Raw genomic sequence first — 19,451 nt, 5'->3', positions numbered from 1 at the left:
CCTGCCATTGCACTCCTGGGTATTTACCCCAAAGATACAGATGTAGTGAAAAGAAGGGCCATCTGTACCCCAATGTTTATAGCAGCAATGGCCACGGTCGCCAAACTGTGGAAAGAACCAAGATGCCCTTCAACGGAGGAATGGATAAGGAAGATGTGGTCCATATACACTATGGAGTATGATGCCTCCATCAGAAAAGATGAATACGCAACTTCTGTATGAACATGGATGGGACTGGAAGAGATGATGCTGAGTGAAATAAGTCAAGCAGAGAGAGTCAATTATCATATGGTTTCACTTACTTATGGAGCATAAGGAATAACACAGAGGACACTGGGAGATGGGGAGGAGAAGTGAGTTGGGGGAAATCAAGGGGGGAGATGAGCCATGAGAGACTGTGGACTTTGAGAATCTAACTGAGGGTTTTGGAGGGGTGGGGGCGTGGGGTTGGGTGAGCCTGGTGGTGGGTATTAAGGAGGGCACATATTGCATGGAGCACTGGGTGTGGTGCATAAATAATGAACACACACACACACACACACACACACACACACAAAATAAAAAAAAATGATGGAAGTTTAGCACAGGTCCATGAGGTGGGTGTTGGAGGGATGTTGGGGAGGGCATTGGCAAGGGGAACTGTGGTGTGATCAAAGACCCACACAACAAGAAACCCAGCAGAAACCAAAAGAAGGTGAGAAAGGTTTTGTTGGAAGGTGATGGGAGTTAACATTGGAGTGCTTCAAGAACTAGCCCTAGATGTTTGGACTTTACTTAGTCACCATTAGGGTCATACTGCTGGCTTGGAACAACAGTGGGGCATGAAGTAAGATTCTGTGTTGGTGGAGGAGTGGATAATGGTCAGGGAGATACAGATGAACGAAAAGATTCCCGATAGTGAGCAGTTTACAGTGGAACGGTAAAGCGAACTCGGGAATCAAGGCAGGAGATGATGAAGACCCAAGAAAGGTGTGAAATCAGAGAAAAGAGAGGTCTCATAACAAGACTGGAGACAAGAACTGCAAAACTTGTCTGTTTAATAAAATGCTTCAGCGACCTGCTTCACCCCAGGTTTCTGAGTTCTACCCTACCTCTCAAGTTAGATCAATATTCGTCATTTAGCTTCAAGTTTGGCGTCTTATTTGCTGGAGATATCTCGTCACAAGAGTATTGACATTTGCTTGAAGTTTGTTAACCTTAAGTCCTCTGTTCACATCCCTCCAACTGCTGTCAAAGCAGGGGTATGAAGATGATGCAAGATCACAAAGTGAGTCCTGGATAATGGCCTCCAGCTCTTGGGAATCACTTCTTTTTGGGTTGTCTCCTAGCGACTTACCTGGACCCTGCTAAGTATTTGCATTTTAACAAGAGCCCCAGGGATTTCTACCCACATTGAAGCTGAGAAGATGTGAACAAATGCTAATCCCTTTCCTTAATTCCCTTATACAATTTCATTTGGCCTCAGGTGTTGACAAGGTGCCATACAAAGAACTTGACAGTGATTTTTTTCAAAGGATCCAATATTTTAGGAGTGGGAAGGATCTTAGAAACTATGTAAGCAGAAGGGAACCATGTGATTTCCATTCAAACCAGGATATTTTTGAGAGTGATAGGAAGCATTATTAAAATGTGTGCCAGGACAAAAGGTGAAAACCAGGATTGTTCTGAACAACCTCATGATTGAACATTTTACCCTCAGCTGAATTTTTAAAATATAATCTCAAATCCCAATAACAACCTCTCCAACTGGGTCTTATCTCAGTTTTCAGAGATGATAGAGTAGTGGATTTAGTGGATTGAACTGTAGCCTTCCAAAAGACATGCCCAAGTCCCAACCTGTGAATGTGACCTTATTTAGAATAAAGGTCGTTGCAGATTGAGTATAACTAAGTGAAAGATCTTGAGATGAGATCATTCTGGGTGAGGGTGGGTCCTGAGTCTAGGATGACAATGTCTTTATCAGAGAAGAGAAGAGATGGAAAGAGAAGACTTAGCAAGACTGAGACCATGAGTGGAGTGGTGCCGCCACCAGCCAGCGAATGCTGGGAGCCTCCTGAAGGGAGAGGAAGCAAGGAAATAGTGTCATCTCCACTCCTCCTCAGTCCTTTGGGAGGAGCTTGGCCCTGCAAGAAAATCAAGTTTTCTTGTTTTGAGTCATTAAGTCTGTGGTCATTGGTAACAAGGTAGCCCTAGGAAGCGAACAGAGTGCGTGCAGGGAGTCCGAACTGCAGGAGAGGAAATAGGGTCCTACTTGGGTTTCATTGGAAGCGCCTCAAGGGCTGCAGGAGAGGGGAGAGGTGAGGTGAGTGCTGCGGGGAGGTCTGGGGCCACCCACACTCTCTCCCCTCTCCTCCCTCTCCCTCCTCACTTGCAAAGGTGAGTCTACCTTGGCTCTGCAGTGTTTTAGGCAAGAAGAAGATGGAGAGCTTTTGCACTTGCACACACTAGCTTTCTGATCTCCTCGGAGAGCTTTGTTGTTTTTTAAAGATTTTATTTATTTATTTGACAGTAGATGGACAGGCAGGCAGAGAGAGAGAGAGAGAGAGAAAGAGAGAAGCAGGCTCCCTGCTAAGCAGAGAGCCCGATGCGGGACTCGATCCCAAGACCCTGAGATCATGTCCTGAGCTGAAGGCAGCGGCTTAACCCACTGAGCCACCCAGGCGCCCCAAATGAGTCAATATAATCTTTAAGGTTTTATGCTAAATAGGTGTTTGTTTTCAGCAAGAACTTGGGACAGTTTTGCCAATCGTGTCTTCCTTCTTTTTGTGAACTGGAAGGTCATACAGAGACACCAAAACCCCGAAACTTCTTCATTCATAACTTGGTTCTTTAAAAAAAATTCTTAACAGATTTTATTTATTTGACAGAGAGATAGACACAGCGAGAGAGGGAGCACAAGCAGGGGGAGTGGGAGAGGGAGAAGCGGGCTGCCGGCTGAGCAGGGAGCCCACAACGCGGGCTCCATCCCAGGACCCTGGGATCATGACCTGAGGCCAAGGCAGAAGCTAAACGACGGACACCGCCGCCCCCTGCCCCCATAACTTGGTTCCTAGGACCAACTCGTAATTGTTTGCTTCTTCGCGGCCCGCACCGGGCAGGAGGTGCGCAGGACTAGCGTGTACTTTCTTCGCCTCGAGGCTCGTCTCCTGCTTTCTGCGCCCCGTTTCCTCCACACCCTGGGCAGGGGCAGGTTTCCTTGAAGCGTTTGCTCTCGACCCTGGCGCTCTCATCCGCTCGTCCTCCCAGTTTTTCCAGCTTGAGACGACCCCCGAAGGAGGCCTGGTGCGGGAGATTCCGGCCCCTTTCGGTCGCGCTCTGGAAGCTCGGGCAGCCCGAGGCTCTGGGTCCGGCAGGCTCAGGTCGCGAAAGCCACGGAGGGTTCGGCCTTCCCGGTGTCCCGCGGGCGGCCGAGGCCGCGGGGTCCCGCTCGGCCGGCGGCGCGCGATCGTCGGAGCCGGGCGTCCCGCGCTCCTGCGCGCCGTGCGGGTGGCCGCAGCGCCCGCGCCTTCCCCGGCGGAGAGCGCGGCCTCGGCCGAAGGGCGCCCGCGCCGGGGGGAAGGCGGCCGCGGGGAGAGCTTCCCCTCCGCCGGCGAGCGGGAGACGGGCCGCGCCGCTGCTCGGGGCGGGGGGCAGGGGGCGCGGGAGACCCGGACGCGGCGCCAACGGCGGCCCCGCCGCGCCCGGTGCCCGCCCTCTCCCCGCAGGAGCTTGATTTACAGCCGCGACCTCCTCCACGTCCCGGATGCGTCATTCCGCGGGTGAAGAAATGCTAACGCGTTGCCCAAAGCTCTGCTCCCCAAAGGACCTTGGCCGGGGGAGGCGGGGCGCGGGGAAGCAGGGGCGCGGCGGGGGCGGCGGGGGGCGTGTGCGGCGGCGCGGGCGGTGCGGACCCGCCTGGAGGCTCCGGGTTGGGTGGCGGGGGAGGCGGGGCGAGGCCCGGCGCAGAAATAGGGCGCCCGGCGCAGGGGCGCAGCCTGCCCCGACCCAGGGCTCGGCCTGGCGCCAGTTGCGCCCGCGGCGCGTGTGCGGTGGTGCGGGGCGCCCGCGGGGCCGCGCGCTCCGGGAGGGCCTGGGTGACTCAGCCGCTGAGTCGTCGCAAACGCCGCGCAGAGGAAATCAGGCCCCGGGGTGGGGCCCGCGCCGCGGTGTCACTGCGCTCACCCCAGCTCCGGTCGCCCGCCGGCGCGCCCAGCTGCGCCCAGGTCTGCGCCCGCTGCGGTGGCGTCGCGCGGGCCTCCGGCGGGGAGAGAGTTAACTGGCGCGGCCGGGAGGAGCCCGAAGGGGAAGGAAGGAAATCGCCGTCGTGCTCCAAGTTTTCTCCTTCCTTTCCTCTTTCCCTGCAGAGGGGAGCGCCGGGAGGCGGCGGCGCTGACTCTCCGGAGCCCGGCTCCGCGCCTCTGCTCCCCGAGCCGCCGCCGCCGCCCGCCTGGGGACAGGGACACCGCCGTCGCGCTCGGACCGCCTCCGCGGACCCCTTCCGAGAGGGCGCGCCCAGCCATGGAGGGCGCGGAGCTGGCCGGCAAGATCCTTTCCACCTGGCTGACGCTGGTGCTCGGCCTCGTCCTCCTGCCTTCGGCCTTCGGGGTGTCTCTGGGCATCTCCGAGATCTACATGAAAATCTTGGTGAAAACTTTAGAGGTGAGTGTCCGGGGGATGGGGCGCCCCGACGCCGCTGAGGGCTTTAGGGAGAGAGACCCCGGGGCAGAGCTGTAGAGAGCCGAGCTGGTGCGAGGGGGCCGTCTCGGAAGGTCAGCCGGCCCGCGGGGCGCGCGTTTGTCCCCCGCAGTCGCGCGGAGACCGACAGCGTCGGGGCTACTCCCGCAGAGTGGGGGGTCCGGGCTCAGACCCTGTTCTCCCTGCTGGGCGCAGAGCCCCTTCCTCCGTAAACCACGGCTTTATTACTAGTATTGGCTAGAACAAGGCAGCTGTCTTGTATACTGCAGGTTTCTGTCTGTCCGTCAGCTAGTGCGTGGTGTCCCTTCGCTCGGCCCAGGTTTATAGCCCCAGGTTTCAGAGGTCCTTTCACGCACTAAGGCTGTCCAGAAGGCATTATGTTCCAGTTTATGCTCAAGATAAGAAACTGATTGCTGGGCGTTAGAGGGAAATCTGATTATATTTTAATGGAGTCATGGAAATTTTATCTAACCAAAGCACTTGAAATGTCCTTGAAAATGTATCTTTTTTGACCTCTGTTCTCCTTGCTTCCAAATTCTGCACAGAAAGCTGTTAGCGGATGGGGAGCCACGGCTGCTCAGCCTTACACGGAGCATAACTACGTGACTGGGGCGAGGGCTTTCCCTTCTCTTTCCTCCCTGCCTTGGAAGGGAGGGAGGGCCAGTGTTACCCCCTTTTCCCGGGGAGGGGACAGCCTCAGAAGTCAGTGGTTTGCTTGAATTAAGTGGAGACAAGAGTCTTACTAAGGAGAGGACCCGTAGTCCAGTGATGAGGAGACTCTGGATACAGGTTCGCTCAGATTTGCTTCCAGAGTCTGCTCCGCTTCTCAGTTTGTGACCTCAAGGAAGTCACCCACTTCTTGTGCTTTATTTCACTCATCTGTAGAATGGGAATAACAATATAACATCTATTTCCATAGGGTTGTTTATTTTTTTAAAAAAGATTTTATTTATTTATTTAAGAGACAGAGAGAGCGAGAGAGCGCTTGTGCGAGCAAGCATGAGCAGGAGGAGGGGCAGAGGGAGAAGCAGATGCTTGGAGGGAGCCTGAGGCTGGGCCTTGATCCCAGGACCCTGAGATCAGGACCTGAGGCTTAACCCACAGCCACCCAGGCACCCTGCACAGGGTTGTTTAGTGAGTTAACATGTCAAGCATTTTAGAAGGGTGCCTGTAGGTGTTAGCTGCTAAAACATTGTCTGCGGCTTTTAATTAAAATGAATAATATTACTATTTAGACACTGCCACCCTTTTTTCTCTAACTCCTACGGGACCTTCCAAATCACGTTCTCATTTCTCTGCCCTTATCTTCGGTCTACCCGCAGGCCTGGTTTTTTTCTCTCTCCGTGAGTGGGGTGGCTGCCAGATACGCATCTCTAACCTGCTAATCTCCCCACCTATCTCTCACTTGCTAACCTGCAACTCTCTTCTACCTGCTAATCTCCTGTTTTGCCCCAGATTTTTATTGCACTTTCTTTCTGTGGCTGCTTTCCTGTGTCATCTCTGAAGTTGGATTCGATTCTTCATCCTCGTCTTCAGGTTTTAGAGGTTCTGTTGTTTCTGCTGGGAGATACGGGGCAGTGTTTGACTTTCCTGTTGGCTTTACACTCTGAACTTGGACCCGCTGCGCTGTGAGTTTCTTAGGCTGCTTCTTTACCGCTAGGTCTTCTGCAGATCCTCTCCCCGTAGCAGACGATCCTCTTTGGCTGGTGTTCAGAACTCTTTCTCAGAACTCTGAAATGACTGAGTTGTTCCCCCGTACAATAGTGTCTTTTGGAATTTATACCCCAAGTGAGGCTGGAGTAGAGGGAGATCCCACACACTGGCTTCCAGCCTCTGACTCCTGTCTGCTGTGCTTTGATCATTCAAGGTACAACTAAAAGAGCTGTCAAGGAGAGAGACCAGCTAGTTGCTGTCTGCCTGGCAGACATCTACTATACTTGGAAGGGATGTAGCCAGTTCAGGATCTGGTCTTCAGTTAGGTAGGGCCTGAAGTTTTCAGTTTTTCTTGTCCATCTAGAGTTGAAGAGACTTTTAGAGAGGCGCTGCTTGTTGCTGGGAGATAGACCACGTAGCCTGGAAACCAGGTAGATGGCAGCCTAAGGAACTACCCTCTTTGCTTAGAGTAAGTTACTGGGTCAGAGTGATGGTTGGCATATATGTAATTGGAAGGGGGATTCATTTTGTGGGCCAGCGCTGACTTGTCGCTGACTGGAGCACCTGTGTTTGGGAGCAGCTGGGCTCCTCAGGAAGGAGCTGTGATCCCAGAGTGATGTCTGCTTTAGGCACAGAAGAAGGAAGTGGTGACCCTTGGCTTCTCCTCCTCCTGCTGGAACAGCTTTAGATGTTTCACAGACGTTTCAGTTGGGTGGTACAGTGGATTGCTTTTCCCGACTATAGGAATAATTCCCTTAAAAATTGTGCTGGTTGTTCAGTATTCGGACATTTTTAGTTCTGGACAAATACATCGCCTTTTTGTTGATTCTGTGCAAGGCCTGGTCCTTCTGTTACTCATTAGTCCTTAGCACTTAGTTTTCAATGGATTTGGTGGTTTCTTTCTCTAAGCTGGTGTTTTTCCAGGGGTATATCATGATTTCTAAGGAGTTTATACAGCATTATTGCAACTTCGTATTGGGAAAATTGTTTTAGGAATTCAAACCATGAACAGTAAAACTTTGGGGTGGGGATGTGGAGAGGATGGAGCGTTTGGATACACGTTGGAATCTCTGGGAGGGTGTGTGTGTGTGTGTGTGTGTGTGTGAAGTTTTCATATTTATTTTAAACAGGAACATGGATTTAAGGTTAAAAAAAAAAAGCCGTTTCCAACCACAGAAGCTGACAGGGCTGAGGGTGGTGGACTGCTATGCGTTGGCCCAAGGCTCATGATTACAGGGAAGTTGAGGTGGGAAGAGAGTATCAGTAAAGGATCAGTAGAGAAGAAGGCAGGGAGTGAGACGAATAATCCAACCAGAGAGCGCAGGTGAGGGACAGATAATGAATGTTGATGCACTGATTTTTCTCTCAGCTTTTGAGAAGCTGGAAGCATGGACAGATTCTTCAGAACTTCTGGCCCTGCGACCTTGAGTAGGTCACGTAAGATGCCACATGGGTGTAGAGAGGAATGACCCAGAGAGCTACTGCGTGCCTGTGTGGGGGAGGTCGAGGAAAGCACCGATTCGCCGGAGGTCCTCCAATCTCAGTGCTGCCTGAATTGGAACACTCTTTGGTTTTGTTTTTGTTTTTTTGTTTTTGCTTTTGCTCCTATGTGGCTAAGTAACCTACCTTCAGATCTTTGATGAGTCCGTATACTTAGTCAGAGCAGACTATTTTTGCCTTTTAATTATTATTCTTTCCCTTTACACTTGCCTCCATCCACCAATTAGATTTCATCTTCTTTTAAAGGCATGTCAATAAATGTCATGTCTGGTGGTTCTAACCCCTCTGTTACTCTAATACTCAGGCATTATTGCTGCTGTTGGAGATACAATAAGCGTATTAGAAGGCCATGGCTGTTGATGACAGAAAGTAATGATAAAGAAAAGCTGCCCAGGCAGTGTGCTTAATTGCACAGCTCTCTGACAGAGGCTGTGTTACTCCCGCCGACAGGTGAGGGAATGGTTATTCACAGAGTTAAGTCATCCGGATAGCGGCATACAGCTGTTGGTGATAGAATTGGGATTTTAATCTGAATCTAGAGCCTGAGTTCTTACTCTGCCAAGACGACAGGTCTGTCGAGAAACTGTTTTATGCTACGGATGGTGGCCTGCTGTTATTTGGATAAACCTTATATTTGAATTTTTATATAATTTTCATCGTCTCCTTTTCTCTTTTTAGCTAATTTTTAAATGTCTTTTTAGCGTAAGAACTTAAAGTTGTTATTATCTAGGTGACAATGTCACATTTTTGCAAGCTTTTGATCTAAGCTTTAAAAGTCAGACTAAGGGGTATGTGGGTGGCTCAGTCAGTTAAGTGTTTAACTCTTGATCTCAGCTCAGCTCTTTAACTCAGGGCTGTGAGTTCAAGCCCAGTGTGAGTCTTGATTTCGGCTTAGGTCTTAATCTCAGGGTCACGAGTTTCCATACTGGACTCCACAGTGGGTGTGGAGCCTACTTTAAAAACAAATAAATGAATACATGAATAAAAAGGAAGTTACCTTAAAATCGTACCTAACACTTTTTGTGTGTGAATTAGAAACAGCTGCTTTTTGTTTCCCAAGAGGATTTTTATTTCTTTTTTTTTTTTTAATATTTTATTTATTTATTTGACAGAGATCACAAGTAGGCAGAGAGGCAGACAGAGAGAGAGGGAAGCAGGCTCCCTGCTGAGCAGAAAGCCAATGTGGGGCTCGATCCCAGGACCCTGGGATCATGACCTGAGCTGAAGGCAGAAGCTTTAACCCACTGAGCCCCCCAGGCGCCCCCAAGAGGATTCTTAAAGTAAAGTAGAGGGAGAACCCAATGGGAAGTATCTTTCAACTTTTCTTTTTGGGGGTGGGTGGGAAGTAATCTGGGAGTAACAATGGGGTTGTTAAAAGCCACCGTCCTACTTCAGGATCTTCTTGTGGACAGAACTGCATTTTTCATGTTTCCTGGAGGCAGATGTTTTCTGAGATAACCTCTAGAAGAAGCTTAGAACTTCTGAAGAGATATTCCCCATCTCTCTCTCTGGGCTACCTGGTCATTTGGCATGGTAGAAGTGACAGAGTTGTTTAGTGGAAGATGCAATGCAATTTTTCTGGAAAAAAGTGATCATTTTGGAAGTTAAATAAACTGTAAGGTGTGAGGAGGGAGGAGGAAGCCAACATTTTCCACTTTGTGGTCGTTGTGTGGCAGTCATTGGACAGATCACCTTCTTTAATCTTTTATCTTGGTACTGTTGCTGGTTTAGGGATGATGAAACCAAGGTCCCAAGAGATGAGCCCGGCCTGGGAGTGCAGAGCCAGAACTCGCTCGCAGTGTCCGGCTGCAAAGCCTGGTGCTTTCCACCTTCCCTGGGGAGTAAGCCCATGGAGAAAGTGGTTCTCTACCACACATTTCCTTTGGCTTAAGTGACTTCTCCTCCAACCTGAAACTTTGCTAGTCTTGGACACTGTAACTGCATTTTGTAGGACAGACCTTGGAGCTACCGACTGAGGAGCAGGTGTGCCTTCTGACGCTTGCCCGGTGACGGAACGTGGAGCCCTGTAGCACATCACGCTGTAGGATGCACACCCCTGTATTAGTCTGCCAGGGCCGCCATCACAAAATACCACAGATTGCGTGCCTTAGACAGTGGAAATTTATTTTCTCACAGTTCTGGAGGCTGGAAGTCCCAGATGAAGGTGTGGGCAGGTTTGGTTTCTTCTGGGACCTCTTTCTTCGGCTTGCAGACGGCTGCCTTCACAGGATCTTTCCTCTCTGCGTGCAAATCCCTGGTGCTTCTGTTTGTTAAATTTCCTCTTCTTAGAAGGACATCAGTCGTGTTAGCTTAGGGCACATCCTAAAGGCCTCATTTTAACTTTGTCACCTTTTAAAAAAAGGCCTTGTTTCCAAATGCAGTCACACTCTGAGGACTGGGAAGGTTTCCGTGTTGAATTTTCGGAATTTGCATTTCCGAATTTTGGGAGGAGACACAATTCAGCCCATAACAGCCTCAAAATATCAGTTTTTTCCATCACTTGAGCATGGAATAATTGTCCTAATCTAACGTCATTGCTGCTTATATAAAAAATAAAATCGCCTGGCCGCAAGAAAAAAAGTGAGCTCCAAGATAACAAATGTTTGGTTATGACACAATTTTATTTTAATTCTCTTTTTGGTCTAATTATAAATGACAATAGGTACTAAAAGCTTTAAAGTGAAAACTATGGAAATAAACCTTCACGTCTATCGAGAGGAGAGGAGATGAGAGGTATATCTAGAGTTTGAGAACTCCTGCATTCAATCACCATAGAAGGAAGAAGGCTCGATCGGATTAAGATTGAGTCTTATTATCATTTGTGACTTGCCACTTGAAGCCAGGAAGATTACGTGTCTATTTATAGGCGGTTCTCTAAGCGCAAATAACATGTTCCTACTTGGCTCTTTGGGATGTTGTGCGGGGTCCTGATGTACTCAGGTCATGCCCTTCCCCTTGACCGCCAGGTATATGTTTTAGATTATTTAGTCCTTGTCCTTCATTGTCTTATTTATTTGCATTTTAAAAAATCTGTTTAATTCTTTGTGAGTCTAGCAATACCTGGTTTTTGGCCACTATATTTTTGAAAAATTTTTTTTGCTCCTTCAAGGGCACTGAAGTCCTACTTATAATAATCACAATTTCCCACTTCCTCTCCAATCACTCAGTTTAGACAATGTTAGCTGCTGGAATTGTAATCATCGACATATTTTAATAATTTTAACCATTCCTTTTCTAAACTGGAAAAATAGCCATTGGCATTTTCTGGGATGCTATCAACAGAGTTCACTTGTGGTCTCTGAACACTGATGTTCATGGTGGATAATTTTGGAAATGCATAGGAAAAGTACAAAGGAGAAAATAACAAATCACATCTTGGTCTATTTCTTTATATTCCCGTGTACACTGAAAACAAAAATGGGAATTGATTTTTCCTGTTCGTAAGTTCTTGCAAACCTGTGGTTCCACATCATTTCCTGTGCATTTCAATAGGGGCAAGTGACCAGCTGATTGGGGGATGGCTTTGCCGTTTCCCCACTTCCTTTCCGGTTCCCCAAGTGTGGACAGCCCCCTTCCGCAAGCCGATTGCTGATGCAGGCAGTCAGGTCTCTGAGGTGTCTAGCCCCGGAATGCCTTATTTGTTAGGAAAACAATAGTTATTCTTCGGCTCCTGTGTTCAGTAGGTATTCACGAGGGGGAGCGTTCATCTCCTTCGAGCCTCATGGCAACCCTGAGGAATAGGAACTATTGTCCTTGGAAACTGAGGCCTAGAAGGATTAAGTACCTTGAACTCAGACTTGATGCCATAACCTGTGCTTTCACGGAGTCCTTGTTGGGGGTCCCAGGTGCGTGAGGGGTTTCAATAGGGTAAACACGATCTTGTGCTCATTTGATTAGAGCATAATCAGTGATGAATATAGGGCTGTGCTTGAGCCTGGGACTACCGCTACCTCAGAGGTTTACAGGGGCGTCTGTAATTCAGAGAGTGCCAGGCTTACCGTTTAATTCCATTTGTGTGTAAGTAAGGTTCGAGTATCTTACCTTGTGTCTATGGACCCGTTTACACTAACAACACTACTTGTTTTTAAACAGTGGGCCACAATCCGAATTGAAAAAGGAGTCCCAAAGGAGTCGGGTCTTAAAAGCTCAGCTTCTGTCGGTAAGTCGTCTTTTTCATTTATGACGGTTAACGCATCCAAACTGGATAAATTTACATCTACCCAGTTTGAACTTGGCATATGCAGAAAGTGCATTCTATAGGCCTTGGACCACTCATACTTTTGTTCTTTAGGCAAAAGAGCCACTGGCTAAGTTTTGAATGAGTTTTCACTGTGTAGGAGGTAATAGTGTGCTAGTTCATCTTTGTGTTCTTATAGGGCATTTCTAAAGTATACATTTAAAGGTGGTTGCCTGTAATTTTTAAAGATGTAGTTAATGATTTAAGAAAATAATGCTAATTAGACTATCTTAGAGTCAAACTTATTTTTGAGCTTTTATTAGTACCTTATTCTAACTTGTTCTCAAAAATGTTCCTCAGGGTAACCCTTTCCTTCTAAAGGCTGACTGGTATTATGTGAAAAAAATAATTATTCCACCACATGTGACACCTTGTTTTTATTTTTTTAAAAATTTATTTTATTTTATTTTTTTTTTAAAGATTTTATTTATTTATTTGACAGAGAGAAATCATAAGTAGATGGAGAGGCAGGCAGAGAGAGAGAGAGGGAAGCAGGCTCCCTGCTGGGCAGAGAGCCCGATGCGGGACTCGATCCCAGGACCGCGAGATCATGACCTGAGCTCAAGGCAGCGGCTTAACCCACTCAGCCACTCAGGCGCCCAACACCTTGTTTTTAGAAAGTAACATTACAGAGTAATGTGGTAACATAGTTATTATACATTATATAATAATAAGGGCTCAGAAAAGTCCTACAGTAAAGACCCTGGTCAGTTTTTTTGAAAAGTGAATTAAGTCACTGAACTCTCTAGTGCTTATGCCTTTTAGCATTTTGCTATTGTTCCAATAAACTCTTTTACTGAGGGTAAGAATTTTAAGAATTGTTTAAGACAGGGGTTCATAGGAAAGTAGAATTCTATGGAAGGGATGACTATGAAATTAGGAATAAATAAGTCATTTGATTTAATTAAAAGACTAAGCCTTTACGTGTTTTTCAAAAATAATGTAAAGGTTTTTTTTTTAGGACCCGTTTTGTGCCCATCTGATTTGAGATTATAGATAATCACGAGGTCGAACACTTCACTAGGAGGGATTTGTCTTCCAGAGGCTTGTCTGAGAGGAACTGTAGAAACTGTATTATACCACAGTGCATTTTGGAAACAAAGTATTTGAATGAAAACATCTGCTCATTTTGTGTAATTGGATTGTTACGTTCAAAGGATTGAAACAACTAGTAGACCTTTCTGGTGTTTACTTTAACACCAGGTATTATCACTGGGAACATTTTACCAAGATTGGGGATTTCTGGCTACACACATTCCTTTTGTTGTCAGATAACTTCTCTTGGACATAGCAGATCTACTAATATTTAATTTTTCCAGGTACATTTTTAAATATGTATCCTTATGATTAAGGAGACAACGAACTTTATTGCTGGTTTTCTGTTGTACTTGGTGAGATTTGGGGTGTCACTGATCTTGAGTGAAATTCTGTGGAGTCCTATAGATTGGGGTGGTGGTGGTGCACATCTTGGGCCATGAATTAATGCAAAAGGCGTTTCAATTTGGTAGGCTAAGAGGATTAAAAATCAGTAGGTGAGGGTGTCCTTAGTATTAGCTTAGATTTTTTAGCCTGTACTGAAGTGAATAGTGTCACTTGTTGGATTCCTTCCTTTTTTTGTTTTTTTGCCATGCATGTCTTTTCTATGATACCTCCAGAAAAGAGTGGAAGTGAACAAGAGGAGAAAATATAAATCATAATGGCTTAGAGTAAGGCTGAAGTCTCCTAAATTTATCTTCTTTTATTCAGAGTAGTTGTCCCTTTTAGCCATGAAATAGGCAATGACTATTGGCAGTTACTGAACATTTGCTACCTGTGAGCTTGATGAGTCCCGCAGACCACTAAGCTACGCCTCCTATGAGGAGACAGGCATCCGACAGGTCACAGCGATGCACGCCCAGGTAGGCCATAAGCGAAGGACTGCGTGGGATCTGCTTCAGTCTCTGCTGTGCGCCTCTGCTCCCATCCTGGTTCCCATCCTGCCCGGGCAGGCTTGTCCCAGGTTGTGCGCCCTGTTGGTGCACCTGCTGTCTGTAGTCCGCAGGCAGGGAGCGACTTCCTCCCCGACAGACGGGCCGAGGCCGAAGAAACACACAAGCGTGCGGGGCGCTGGGCGCCGCAGTCTTCTGCCTCCAGAGCCTCGTGTCTCTGTGCGGCTGCGGGCAAGAACGCCAGTTGGCGCCAAGCCGGTCGAGGTTGAGGCAAGTGTCACAGGCAGGCCAGGGGCCCCGGGAGAGCAGGTGCCACTGGAGCTGTGGGAGCGCTCCCGAGCCGACGAGAGGTTCAGGAAACAGAGAGGGAGAAATTGGCTAAACAGGGAAAATAGTTGTGTTAATTTCTGCACCAAAAATTTCTTCGGCCACTCTTGTATCTGAAGGAGTTTTGGAAACACTTTTTGAGCCCCTCTCTCTGCAGTTAAACCCCTCTTGGGTTCTATTTCTTTTGTGCTTTTATTCACAAGCCAGAGGAAAGCTGACCCGAGGGAAACACTGTCTTTGTGGCTGAAGCGCTGTCTCCTGTCTTCAGCCATGTGCTGCGGAGCCCGTTAAAACCGCTTGCTTTCCCCAGTGAGCTTCAGACAGGGTCACGAGCAAGGTCTATTCTAGAAGCCCTGTTATTGCACCCTCTTCCAGGTTTCAGGATGTTTCCTCATTGTTACTGCAACATTGAAGATACATCTTTCTTCCCCTCTTTAAGGAGCCGTGTTCTGAGCACTCCGTGTCAGTGCAGAACGTAGTTACCTCTACCTCGTTCGTTTGGCCGGTGGGCGTCGCCGCTCCAGCCGTGGGACAGGCACGTCTGTTAGACCCAGGAACATGGTGGATTGAGATTTTACCAACTTTCCTCTCACTCTGTTGTAAATCGTGCAAGGGACCATGGACTGTTAAGAGCCACCGCCTCATCCTTGGGTACCTGACTGATCTCAAGGATTGATTGTGCAATGGACTTCAATGACTCAGGGTTAGGGTCGTGCTTATCATGAATGTAACTCACTACGCCATTTTCAGAACTGGACACTAATTCCACAGTAAACTGCATTATGTTACTAGGACATGTTGAGTGCTTACCGACCAAAAGTTAACAGGCAGGAAGAAAGGCTTGAGTTTGCCCTTGTCCTGGTGGTGTCACAAACAATACAGATAAATAGAGGCCGTGGCTCGGGTATGTCGGCGCTGTCCTCTACAACGTGCCCTTGGTCCGACTCAGCAACGTTTGCGTGGGAAGTGCCTCCTCAGGATCCCCCTTTGCCCCCCCCCCCCACAGGCACCACCTCCAGGGATTTGGGGTCACATGGCCTATTGTTTTTTTTTTAAAGATTTTATTTATTTATTTGACAGAGATCACAAGCAGGTAGAGGCAGGCAGAGAGAGAGGAGGAAGCAGGCTCCCCGCTGAGCAGAGAGCCCGATGCGGGACTCGATCCCAGGACCCTGAGATCATGACCTGAGCCGAAGGCAGCGGCTTAACCCACTGAGCCACCCAGGCGCCCACATGGCCTATTGTTAATGAAATTCCCCGTACTAAATTTCTCTCCTGCCCTGCATGTCTTACATCCCGTCCCAATCTCTTCCTCCACCCCCCCGCCCCCACCACACACACACACACACAAAGGGCAAAATGCTGTGCTGAAACTTCGGATGTTATACCTATTCAGAGAGAATTCAGGTTGCCTAACATTTTGCTCTGATTTTACTTTTGGAATTCTTTCTGTGAGACTTGATTAACCATGTTGATTCTGGTGTAACATTGGTTGCATCAATACTGAATCTCTATCATTTGTAGAAAATAGGGATAATATTTTGTGACAGAAATTTGAGTATCATTTTCAATACTCATTTTGTTTTGGGCAGGCTGTTTTTTTTTTTTTTAAGATTTTATTTATTTATTTGGTAGAGAGAGAGCATGTGTGTGAGAGGGAGAGGGGGTAGGGGAGAGGCATAGGGAGAGGAAAAAGCAGATTCCCCACTGAGCAAGGAGCCCAAAGTGGGGCTCTGTCCCAGGACCCCAGGATAATGACCTGAGCTGAAGGTAGCTGCTTAACCTACTGAGCCACCCAGGTGCTCCACTGGGCAGCTGGTTGGTGGGAATGGGGGGGGGGGTTGATAGTCTGTTTAAATCACTTAAGTTGATTTAGTAGGATCGTCTTGATGCAAACTCCCTGAATACAAGTCAGTATCTGCTGTCCTCACAGATGTGTGGTATAGTGCATTTAATGGCGTTATCTTGCTGATGAAAGACTGGAACTTGTCTAGCTACTTGTAGAGAGAAAAATAATCCAGTTACAGGATATGGAAGGATTATAGAGCGAGATTTTCCTGATCACTGCCAAATGTCTATCTGCTTTTATTAGTCTGCCTCTGTTCACAAATCGTGTGCCTAATGGTGGTAGCCATGATGATGAAAATTGTCAAACACACACAAAAGCAGAGGAATAGTATAATGAGCCTGATACAGGTAATATTTGTCAAGATTTTGCCACACTTGATTCACCTGTGCCTTCTTATTTTTTGCTAAAATAGTCAATGCAATATAAGATTTCATATCTTTTCATGCATTTTAAAAAAAGGATTTTGAAAAATAGCCACAGCACTACTAGGTTAACTCAAACTTAACTTTTTAATATCATCTAATACACAGTCCATATATAAATCCCCCTAACAGTTTAAAAATGTTTTTATAATTGGTTTATTTGAATCTAGATTCAGTCATGGTCTATAGATACATTTATTTATTTATTGATACTGCTCTACTGGACATAAGGAGTATGGTTTTTGTTTCTGGAAGGAACAAAAATTACTTAATAGCAGGTGAGTCTGAGAAGATTCTCTAGCACAACGTACATTTTTATCCTCACCGCTTAATACAGCTCTCTCAAGACCAAGTTTCGATCGTTTTGCAGTCATTCATTTGTAACCCACAGGATTAGTCATCTCTGTTTCTTTTCTTTCTTTCTTTTTTTTTTTTTTGAGATTTTATTTATTTATTTGACAGAGAGAGATCACAAGCAGGCAGAGAGAGGTGGGGGTGGGGAAGCAGGCTCCCTGCTGAGCAGGGAGCCCCACTCAGGGCTCTATCCCAGGACCCTGGGATCATGACCAAAGGTGGGGGCTTTGACCCACTGAGCCACCCAGGTGCCCCAGTCATCTGTATTTCTAAGTGCAATATTCCATGATATTTGTTACATGAAATTTATGACATGAAATTTTCATATTCCATGAAATTTCGTTGACAGCCCCTCACTTCCACTTCTTCTAAGATCTCAAACCGAGCCACATGCTCAGCATGTGTGTGTAAGGAAACTCGCTACAAGTGCATACAAATAGTGAAAATGTGGGGACGGGGCACCTGGGGGCTCAGTCGTTAAGCCTCTGCCTTCAGCTCAGGTCATGATCCCAGGGTCCTGGGATGGAGCCCCAGTTTGGGCTCCCTGCTCGGGGGAAAGCCTGCTTCTCCCTCGCCCCTTGCTTGTGTTCCCTCTCTCGCTATGTCTCTCTCTGTCAAATAAATAAATAAAAATCTTAAAAAAGAAACTTTGTCTTGCAGAGAGCTATATTAAAATAAAAAAAAAGAAAAGAAAATGTGGGGACAATGTAGTCACTCACCAGGAGGACAACCAGCACGTGAGCGTTAGCGGAATTTACACGAAGAGAACAAAGTACACAGTTTTTAATGTTGCATGAAAAGAAAATGTGTAGTGTAAAAAACATTTAAAATTACTACTATAAACATATTATGTAATTATGTAGATATATGTAAATAAGTGTAAAATAAATGTGGTTATTTTCTAGGTGGGAAGAGAAAGAATGGGAGATGGGCTTTAACTGTGTCCAGTTTTTTTCTTTAGAGAATATCTGAAGCAAATATGACAATGGGTATCTTTTTCTTTGTTGTTGAACTTATATTTTTTTGGTTAAACTTATACTTCAAGCATAAAGATTAAAAAAACACAACTAAATAAAGGATCAAGAATTGCTTAGCTAGAGTCTTCAGTCTGAGGCATAGAACTAGTTTTATATGAATAGAAAGTAAATATTTGTCTCAAGGGTGTGATTGATGGTTACCTGCTCTGAAACACAACTCTGAGACTGACCAGTGCCTGCAATTAAAACTCAAAATTACGGAACAAAAGTTGTTACTCAAAGCACATTATCTCTTAGAGATAGGATTTTCAGCCTCAGGACTACTGACATTTTGGGTTGAATGACAAAAGGTCATTATGCATTGAGAGGGGTCTTGTGGGTTGTCATTGGGTTGAATGACAAAAGGTCATTATGCATTGAGAGGGGTCTTATGCATTGTCAGATGTCCCTCTAGATCATAGTGGCAAACTCCTAATAAGACCGCCAACAGAGTCTCCACGCATTGCCACATGTTCCCTGGGGGCAAAATCCTTTTTCTTCCTCTAACTTCTGTCCACTCCTTTGGAGCCACTGCTCTCTGAGAATAATGTGTTCATCTCTTGGTATCCAATATTGTCACCATAATTTTCTTAGTTTTCTAATAAATAGGCCCTTGAAGGAGCAGAACTTGATTTCCAGTCTTTGGTGGCTGGTGTGGGGAAGGCTGGTGTGCGGCTTGTGAACAACAGGGTTAGCAGACAGCACGGGACGGCGGGGAGAGGCCGTTCTTGAAGGAAGAGTAGAAGTGAGACAAGAGTTCTTCCTTCAAACTCTGCCTCATAATCTGATGAAAATATACTGTTTTGGAGGGAGATTTACTTTTGACTGGATTGGAGACTTTTGTGTAACTGTGTACTCTAACCTCTGAAAGGAGATGACTTAGCATTTAATTCTGGCCCACGGTAAGTGAGCAGGAAGGAGTGGTTCTGGCAGGAAAGAAGGTAAAAGGTCACGTCAGACTAATGGTCTTCATTGCATTGTGAAGAAGCCCTAAATCACAGAAAGGAAGTCTTCCATGTTAAGAAAGCAGCGACGAAACTCATAAAATATCCCATTATTTTTCAAATCATTTTTCTTATCACGTAGCAGTGACAAAGTAGGTGATATGCCTTGTGCCTAAACCTATTTTCTATGAAATTAGTTTTGCTTTTAAATATAAGTGGTAAGGGCATCTGGGTGGCTCAGTCATTGGGCGTCTGCCTTCGGCTCAGGTCGTGGTCGCAGGGTCCTGGGACCGAGCCCCGCGTCGGGCTCCCTGCTGGGTGGGAAGCCTGCTTCTCCCTCTCCCAGTCCACCTGCTGTGTTCCCTTTCTCGCTGTGTCTGTCAAGTGAATAAATGAAATCTTTAAAAGTAAAGAAATAAATATAAGTGATAAAAGCAGGTGTTAGACAGTTCTGTCCCCAACACTATTTAGTTGTTGGGGGATCTTGTTGGGGTTTAGTTCTCTTAGTCCTAGACTCCTCAGTAGATAAGGAGAGTACCTGTGTCTC

The 19,451-nt window shown here is 46.8% G+C and overlaps 1 protein-coding gene across 4 annotated transcripts in view; it reads left to right on the top strand.

The window, feature by feature from the left end:
* The first annotated feature begins 3,646 nt into the window (after positions 1–3,646).
* GPAT3 (glycerol-3-phosphate acyltransferase 3) overlaps positions 3,647–19,451 on the top strand; it is a 58,623-nt gene continuing 42,818 nt past the window's right edge. The window contains exons 1-3 of one of the 4 annotated variants that reach the window (XM_082726408.1): positions 3,647–3,758; positions 4,344–4,638; positions 11,920–11,986. In XM_082726408.1, the coding sequence (XP_082582534.1) occupies positions 4,498–4,638; positions 11,920–11,986 (208 nt within the window). In that variant the 5' untranslated portion in view covers positions 3,647–3,758; positions 4,344–4,497. Of the gene's footprint in view, positions 3,759–3,879; positions 4,219–4,343; positions 4,639–11,919; positions 11,987–13,810; positions 13,963–19,451 lie in introns of those variants that run through there. The other 3 variants (XM_082726407.1, XM_082726406.1, XM_082726409.1) reach the window with 3 other exon arrangements.

The sequence above is a fragment of the Mustela nivalis genome (genome assembly GCF_964662115.1).
Source record: "Mustela nivalis genome assembly, chromosome: 4".
In the NCBI taxonomy this organism is placed as follows: Eukaryota; Metazoa; Chordata; class Mammalia; order Carnivora; family Mustelidae; genus Mustela; species Mustela nivalis.
This window is presented reverse-complemented; position numbering and strand designations above follow the sequence as displayed.